Source organism: Ochlerotatus camptorhynchus, unplaced genomic scaffold, assembly GCF_037179485.1.
Source record: "Ochlerotatus camptorhynchus isolate MF236.1 unplaced genomic scaffold, CSIRO-AGI_Acam_v1.1 ptg000084l, whole genome shotgun sequence".
Taxonomy (NCBI): Eukaryota; Metazoa; Arthropoda; class Insecta; order Diptera; family Culicidae; genus Ochlerotatus; species Ochlerotatus camptorhynchus.
The window spans coordinates 1979295-1987833 of NW_027040574.1; the positions used below are offsets into that span (position 1 = coordinate 1979295).

At 42.8% G+C, this 8539-nt stretch overlaps 1 protein-coding gene across 2 annotated transcripts in view; it reads left to right on the forward strand.

Moving 5' to 3' along the window:
• l(2)gl (LLGL domain-containing protein l(2)gl) overlaps positions 1-6682 on the forward strand; it is a 74888-nt gene extending 68206 nt beyond the window's left edge. For both annotated transcript variants that reach the window (XM_065218198.1, XM_065218199.1), the window contains exons 6-10: positions 4250-4395; positions 4468-4764; positions 4823-5283; positions 5345-5453; positions 5508-6682. In XM_065218198.1, coding sequence (XP_065074270.1) covers positions 4250-4395; positions 4468-4764; positions 4823-5283; positions 5345-5453; positions 5508-5703 — 1209 coding nt within the window. In that variant the 3' untranslated portion in view covers positions 5704-6682. The remainder of the gene's footprint in view (positions 1-4249; positions 4396-4467; positions 4765-4822; positions 5284-5344; positions 5454-5507) is intronic.
• The last annotated feature ends 1857 nt before the right edge of the window (positions 6683-8539 follow it).

Genomic DNA, 8539 nt, shown 5'->3' on the forward strand with positions numbered 1-8539 from the left:
AAACTTAACTTTCACGAAATTCAAAAGTTCCATGCGAAGAGCATGGAAATCGGAAGTGGTTATCACAATAGGGGGAATCTTTTCCTTCTTGGCATTAAGCCGGGAAAGTTTACTAGAATTTTTCTTGGATGATGGATCATTCTCATCATCCGTGAGCAAATCAAATTGATTACTCAAATTAATTTCATCAGAAGGGGGGTCAAGAGTTTGCCCCTTTCTTTTGCGTTTAGGCGCCATGGCGGCAGTAAATTTTTATCCAAATCGACTTCCAAGCAGATTACTATAAGAATCTGAAGGATCGAAGAGAAATGTTCCAAATCGATATCCAAGAAGGATTACCTCGGGTAGGGTCCAAACAAGGATCGAAGAGGAATAAGAGGAGTTGAACAAGGTAGAAAATTTTTACAGGTTGAGCACTGAAAAGTGCGATTATGCGATTATCCAAATCGACTTCCAAGCAGATTACTATAAGAATCTGAAGGATCGAAGAGGAATTTTCCAAATCGATATCCAAGAAGGATTACCTCGGGTAGGGTCCAAACAAGGATCGAAGAGGAATAAGGGGAGTTGAACAAGGTAGAAAATTTTTACAGGTTGAGCACTGAAAAGTGCTGTTTAAATTTGTTGTAGCTTTAGGTAGTAGTAACACTTCCTTAAGCAAAAAGCAAATAGATCCGCACGGCAAGAGAGCACGATGCGGACTGACTAAACAAAATTAATATGTTCTTTCGATAGCCGGCTATCGAGAGATTAAATAAACAACAAATAAACAATACATACTTTTGGTTGCATCGCCAACTTGAGGTGAATCCTAACCGAATACCCTACCCAACCCTCCAACTCCATAGCACTTATGAGGGCGTCGCTAAGTCGGTGGCCTCTCGTTAAGTAAGTACTACATCAACATTTCCTTCCCTATCCCTAGTTATGGTCATGGGCGTGGCCGGGAATAGCGACAGTCATGCTTCTGTTACTCTTGTTTAGATTGGAACCAATGTTTACTCCCCAGCATTATTCCTGAAAGTAGTCTAACTGAGAATTTCAGAAGAGACGTGAGTGTCGCTAGTATCCAATCTACGAAGTATATCATAACAACGCTAACGCTAACGTAAATGCCCTCATTGTGACTCCAATTTATATGAATCCTAGAACTTCAAAATTGGCTTAACCGAACTGGAATTTAGGGAACTGTCAAAAAAATTTTGCTGAAAATTCATGTAAAGGGTGTCCACGATGAAATTGCCACACTATGAAATCGCTCTAACTTTTTAACCGTTGGGTAGAATTCAATGAAAATTTGGATGGAATTAGTTCATAGTGCATTATTTACATCCTGCAAGTTTTAAAGTCCTGTGATCAAAACTCGCGGAAATGGAGTCGAAAGAACAGCTCGTGCGTGATAAAATCTTGCGCATTCATCACGAGAACAAGGATCTCTCGCATCGTTCCATCGCTAAAACGTTGGGAATCGCAAATTCCACGGTGTCGCGAGTGATTAAGCGTTTCGAGGAACGGTTGACCACCGATCGGAAGCCCAGAAGTGAAGGAAAAAGTATTCCGTACAACACCAAAAATCACAACCGCGTAGTTGGGGCCTTCAACCGAAATCCGAACGCCTCCGTTAGGGATGTGGCTAAGAAGCTGCACCTAAGCCGAAGTTTTGTCCAGAAGGCCAAAACTAAGGCTGGGCTTCGAACGTTCAAGGTACAAAAGGCCCCTAATCGCGACGAGAAGCAGAACAAGTCCGCCAAAACCCGTGCCAGGAAGTTGTACCTCAACATGCTGACGAAAGTTGAATGCTGCATCATGGACGACGAAACATATGTGAAGGCCGACTTCAAACAGATCCCCGGCAACCTGTTTTTCACGGCCAAGGATAAGTTCAGCGTTCCGGAGCATGTCCGCACTCAGAAGATGTCCAAATTTGCGAAGAAATTCCTGGTTTGGCAAGCCATCTGCACGTGCGGGAAGCGGAGTGCACCTTTCGTGACCCAGGACACGATGAACGGACAGGTGTACATAAAAGAGTGCCTCCAGAAGCGGCTGCTTCCTCTCCTGAAGGCCCACAACGTCCCAACAATCTTCTGGCCGGATTTGGCCTCATGCCACTACTCCAAGGACGTGCTGAAGTGGTATGCGGACAATAAGGTCAATTTCGTGCCGAAAATGTTCAACCCTCCCAACACTCCGGAGCTCCGCCCCATCGAGAAGTACTGGGCGATTATGAAGCAGCACCTTCTTAAACGACCTAAGGTAGTGAAGATAGTCGAGGAACTGAAGAAAGTATGGGTTTACATGCAAAAAACGGTTGATTAACAGGTTGTGCAGAATCTTATGGCCGGGGTTAGGGCCAAGGTGCGGGCATTTGCGTATGGACTGTAAATAAAATACGAGTAAAATGGTAAAATGAAGTTTAATAGTTATTTCTCAATCCCTGAAAATTTGTTGGCAATCGGATGAAAACTCGAATTTTGCGAATCAATTTTGTGTGTGGCAATTTCATACGGATTTATCAAATTTCGAAAAGGTTTCATATATTGAAGTTGTTAGTCAAGCTTAATAGACCAGCGTAATTTTTAAAATCTTTAAAAATAATCTGACTTTTAAATCATGCTGTGATCAAAATTGTACTTGAATAAGATCCTGTTGGTTGTAATTTTTGTTGCCCATATCGGATAGAAATTTTTATTATTAGAAGTTTGAGGAAACATTAATCAAATTTCCAATCAAATTGATTAATTTTTTTTCCAAAAATTCATCAAAGTAAATTTAACTTTTATCGAAGACTACAAATCAAGAAGACTAGCAACTGTTCCCTTCTGTCTCCCATACAAATGTCAAACGTCACTGATAAAAGCGCCTCTGTCAATCAAAGGTGGAACTTTGAAGCACAAGTGTTAGTGAGACTGCTCATTAACAGTGACTGTGTGGGTGACCTAATATCACCGAAACGAATAATCATAACACGGTACTCGTTGTTGTTTTTGTTTTGCTCTACAAAAGCAATTTGTATCCTAATCCCAGCAAGCCGGTGGTTTTCCAACTCCAAATCGAAAAACTTGTCATCGTGGATCAAGTATAGGATTGAAACTCGGATCGATACCTAGCGAAAGTAACTTTTACTTGTGAACGAGGAACCGAAATATTGTTTATTTTGCCTGTTGGAAGCAATCAATAATAAAGAATTGGCAGCTTCCATCACCATTGTGTGAACAACTGTCATTCGGAAGCTGCTGAAAATTTAAAGATTCAAAAAGACGAAAGATCCGGTACCCACATCACGATCCAATGGAAGGCGTAGCAGGATCTAATGTTGGAGAAAATGAAAATGAAAGGTTGAAGGACTACAATCCCAATGTTGCCAGCACATGAAACCACCGGATAGTGATCCTCTGTATGCTTTAACAATTCTTGGAATCGACCGACCCCTTCCAGAGAATGATAACAACAGTGTTGGATTGGCCAGTGACATTCAAATGGGCAGCGAGTACTGGGCTAAGTTGCCGATCGTCACAACTCGAGGAAGGTCCCACCATCATTGCCATAGTTTTTTTCAATTCAAAACAATTTTTCTTACGGATCTGTTCAATTTCAGTTGGAATGTTACTCGTTGTCAGCATAAAACAAAGAAAGAAACGTTTCACTTTTTACGACAATCATAACAAAACCAATAATTGACAGCTATTTGTTTCTACCTATGTGTGTGAATGCACTCGTGAATTAACACACACCATCATACACAGGTTCCACTTTTGCTCAGAAGAGGCGTTGCCGTTACTGTCTCCTGATTTTTGGCAGAGTTGCCAGTCTACTTGATTTGTCGTCTTCGCTTTTATCCTTCACTCTAAAATTCGATATAATGACCACCTATTCAGTCCGATAGCGTTCGGTTAGCTGATCTTCCATTACCCAAAAATAATGGGATATTGCAATCCAATCAAAACTTTCTGTTTTTTTGCTAAATATTAAAAGTCGGGAATTTTTTTGAAATTTGAGCCAGGAAAACTGGGAACTTCAAAATAAACATTAACTGGCTACCCTGGGCTTGATTTTATAGTGTTGAAGCTATTTAATGGTTTTTCAGACTACCCTGGCGGCCGTTATACATTTTGAATGCTTTTTTGGCGTATTCGGTCTTATAACACCTATCTTCAATATTGCTGGGGGTCCAGAAGCTTATGGATTTTCTTGAGAATCGCTGACTATCAGGTTCGAATACTATGAGTTAACTGGTGCATTTTTTTTCCAGCATGGAGTTCCGCTCGAATTCCAACCAAAACCCGGACCGGGACCACACAAGGTTCTCATCGCATCCGAGGAACAATTCAAGGTGTTCTCCCTGCCGCAGTTGAAGCCGATCAACAAGTACAAGCTAACGGCGCACGAAGGAGCGAGGTAAGACTGCGTCACTTATGCCTTTGCCAGGCGAAATAGTCCGTAACGTTCTGTGTGCAATTCTATCAACAGAGTTCGTCGTATCGCTTTCGCTACCTTCATGTGCACCCTGCCGGCACATCACCCGCAGGCAAGTCCATCAAAGTCCGGACCAAGGTCACCTGCCGCCGAATCTGCGACAGCATCTGGTTCTCCATCAGCCGAAGCGCTGAATGCAAGCACTACCGATTCTGCGCCGGCCCCCGAAGTAGCGAAACACTACGAGATCAGCCTGCTCTGTCTGACGAACCTCGGTGACTGCTTGGTCCTGTCGATTCCGGAACTGAAACGCCAGCTGAATGCCGCTGCCGTACGGAGGGAGGACATCAAGTATGTTTTCAGGAATTTTTTTTCCAGAGTTCTTAATTAAACTATGAACCTATTTCAGTGGAATTTCGTCACTTTGCTTCACAAACCACGGCGAGGCGCTGTACATGATGTCCTCGTCCGAGGTGCAGCGAATCACCATGTCCACGTCGAAGATTGTTTCACCAACCGGTTACATCGAGCTGGAAGATTGGTCTCAACCCGAGCAGGAGCAAGCAGAACAAGCCGTTGAAGCTGAAGAAACGCCTGCGACACCGAAAGCTGACGAAAACGCTGCCGAGAAACCGATTGATGCACCTGCGACGCCTTTTTCGGTTGCCGTTACTTCTTTCAACGGAACTGGCACCGGTGCCGGTGGGGAGGGCCTCACCAACGGTGTCGGCAGTGGAGATGACGCCTCACCGAACAAGGCAAACGAAACCATTACCAGCTCCATCGGGGACATTACGATCGATTCGGTTCGTGATCATTTGAACTCGACGACCACCACCCTTTGCTCGACTACCACCGAGGAGATTGTCGGTATGTAGCAGATGTAATCATATCACATATAAATAACAGCTAATTGTCGTTCCGCCGACAGGTCGCCTTTCTGTACTGAGCACGCATTCGAATAATGTGGCTTCCTCGGCGAAAACCACCGATATCACCACTCTCAACTCTTCCAACATCAAAGATTTGAAACACATTGGGTATGTTGCGACTCAATCTTACAAGTCACACATAAAAACCTCTTTCCCCCGCAGTGACTCCACGGAAACGGCAGCCAACTCGATGGTCATCAAGTCGGTCATCACGACCATCAAGCACGGCAGCAGTCACGTCAACGGAGAGCACAATTCGACCAGCACGACGGAGAACTCCAAGACGGTTACCACCGGAGGGAGCGTCGTTGGTGGCACGACGGTTTCTTCCCTGCTCCGAAAGGAGAGCCAGTTCTAATGAGATCGAACGAACGACCGAACGAAAAAAGTGTGAACGCAGTTCGTAAGATATGATGATGATCGATCGACGACAAGGAACCGGTTTGCTACTACCTATGACCACACCACACAGAGGACGACCGCCCGACGAGACGATTGTTGTCGTTGTGTTTAAGTTTGAGCTAGTTTATTAATATTACGATTATCACTTTTATCGCGACAGACAGACATTCGCTAATAGACAGGTAAGTATTTTATTCGATTTATTCTAGAAATGTCCACAACGTGCGTTCGTGTGATGTTTTCCAAAATTAATATGTACTTGACACACGAAGCAGGGTGTACTTAGAACCTGAAGGCAGAGAGCGTTTTCCTTGAATTCCCATGGAAAACCATCGAAAGCATTTAAGCAGCGAAGAAAAAAACAACAAACACAAACTAAGAACCGTAAATGCCTAACAACGTACACATTACAGGACGAATCTGCCTTCGTTTTTTTAGAACTATACCGATTTTGGTAACTGTGAATCATAATATGTTAATAATTTAATTTCTAGCAGTTTATCGAATGTTGCAAGATTTCCGAATGTATTTTAACCCTTACCGAGCAGCAGCAGCACCACCCCCTCCCGATAAGAACGTCATTTGCAGTTGATTCGTAGCTAAATCGAATTTCGTAATGATCGACGCGTTAAAGTATTACTATTTTACCCCCATCCAAAAGCAATGATCGTTTTGCTGAGATGTGAAAAAACACAATCAACCTTTACACAAACAAAAAATCGGCAAGGGGGGGAGAAGACGTAAAACAATGAAAAGCAAACGACGGTATTTATATTATTACTTAAAAACAAACAACAAAACAAAACCTAGCTGTAGTCGTATTTTGGATGCAATTTACATGCGTAAAATCAGAGAGAAAGTACTATTAAGAAGGTTTACTTTCGCCGCAAGCAAGCAGAGAATGAATAAATGTCTTATTAAGTTTAGTGATGTAACACGCGCGGATGGGTGTTTGCTGTGCTAAAACAATTCGAACTGGGTGCCCCTCCCCCCCTCCATTGTCATCTTCGCTGGTAGTTGTTTTCTCTAATTCTAGTACTTTTGGTTGATTTCGTAGTTTCTTAGCTGTTACTCCTGTACTGGAATACAAGTGGGTGCTGTTTCTGGCTTTCGCTTGCTTCTTCTCATTCTCTGTTCTATCCTGTTCGGTACGAAATGGACGGATTAGGAGGTGGCACAGAAAAAGAAGAAGTGTTACTTTGTTGACGAAAATTAACTACACTCAAAGATAAATTAAATCATAAAAGCTTAAAAAGTATGCAGTTTCCCGCTTCACCTTATTGAGTCCGAGCCATGATTACTTCGGCAATAGTCATGCATGATTAAAATCGAAATAATCTTTCCAGTATTAAATTTTATTCTTTTTGAATACTGATGTATAATCAAAAAAGATTAAAATTCAATCAAAAATTATTAAAATAGAATCTAAAATGATTAAAATTTATTCAAAAAAAGATAATATACAATCTAATCAACCATGATTAAACTGGGATTAATATCAGATGCTTATTTTTTAATCATTCGATATGATTAAACTGAGTTTAATGTCAAATTGATTAAATTTCAAGCAAAATGGGAATAGTTCAATTTATCAGTGTAGGTATGAGTATTTCGTATAGGTAGCTCCTCGTGTTTTTTTCGCGAAATTCATGTCAAAGATTGATCACTTGCGTAGGAAATCATTTTGGTTAGGCATTTGTTAGTTCTTTGCCGTTTGTGTTCATGAAAAGTTCACTATTTTGCCATAAGAGACGCCACAAAAATGGACGGATATGGACAGGTTTGGACCTGTTTCATACGACCGGAAGGTATATGCTGGTCACAAATGTCTTACTAAATTGATTTCCTGCGCAAGTGATCAATAATTTTCCGGAATAAACACGAGGAGAGTATTTATTATACAAAAACTTGCCATACGAAATAATCATCGTTCATTTTCGTCTTATTCTTTCTGTATCACCTTTGTATTAAGCACCTCGGGTCCGGTACCTCTAGCTACCATTTATATGTACGTACTGCTATCCAAGCTGCAACCGGTCCTATATCTGCCCTGTTGTTGCTTTTCTGGCTGCCTCCGTGACTTTCGCTTGTGACAGAAATTCCCCCATTACATCTTGCATAAGAAACATTTGTTTTTAATCCCGTCATACATTAAATTCCCCTTCCGATTGAGAAATTGAAGCGAGGAGGGAATCTTCTTTTAATGTTAATATTCACACCTTGTATAACTGTTTGCCTTTTGATGCGCAACTCCTCAGGACAATTCTTTCGGATGGAACGTTTAACTTTCCCGTATTTTCCCAGTCCCTTGTCCTACGAGCCATAATTCACCCAACAACACGTGAGTACGGTTACGACGCTTCACCAGCGCCATCGCGCTAGCCTGCTGCAAACCATTTCTCCGTGCAGTGTGAAGTGTGAAGGCACACGTTATCGGCAACTGACGCTACCGTTCATCGAACGGCCATCCGGCTGAAAGCCAATTTGACGGTAGAACGGCGGGCATTTCCGGCGGTCGACAATTTGGTCGCGTTCCAGACGCGTAGTGGGCGCGCTAGCTATCGGCCATACTTCCGAACGTAACCTCGGCAGCAAGGCTGCGGCCATTGCCATCGATCGATAGCCCGACTGCACTCTAGTCGCACAGTGGGCGTTCTAGCCACTATTCACCGATCGGTCATCCGGCCGAAAGCAACTTCGGCAGCGCTGTGAGCGTCTACGTCGATCGGCCACATGACCGTACTCCATCAGCGACCGTCAACACCAGCCACCGACAACACCATTATTCACCG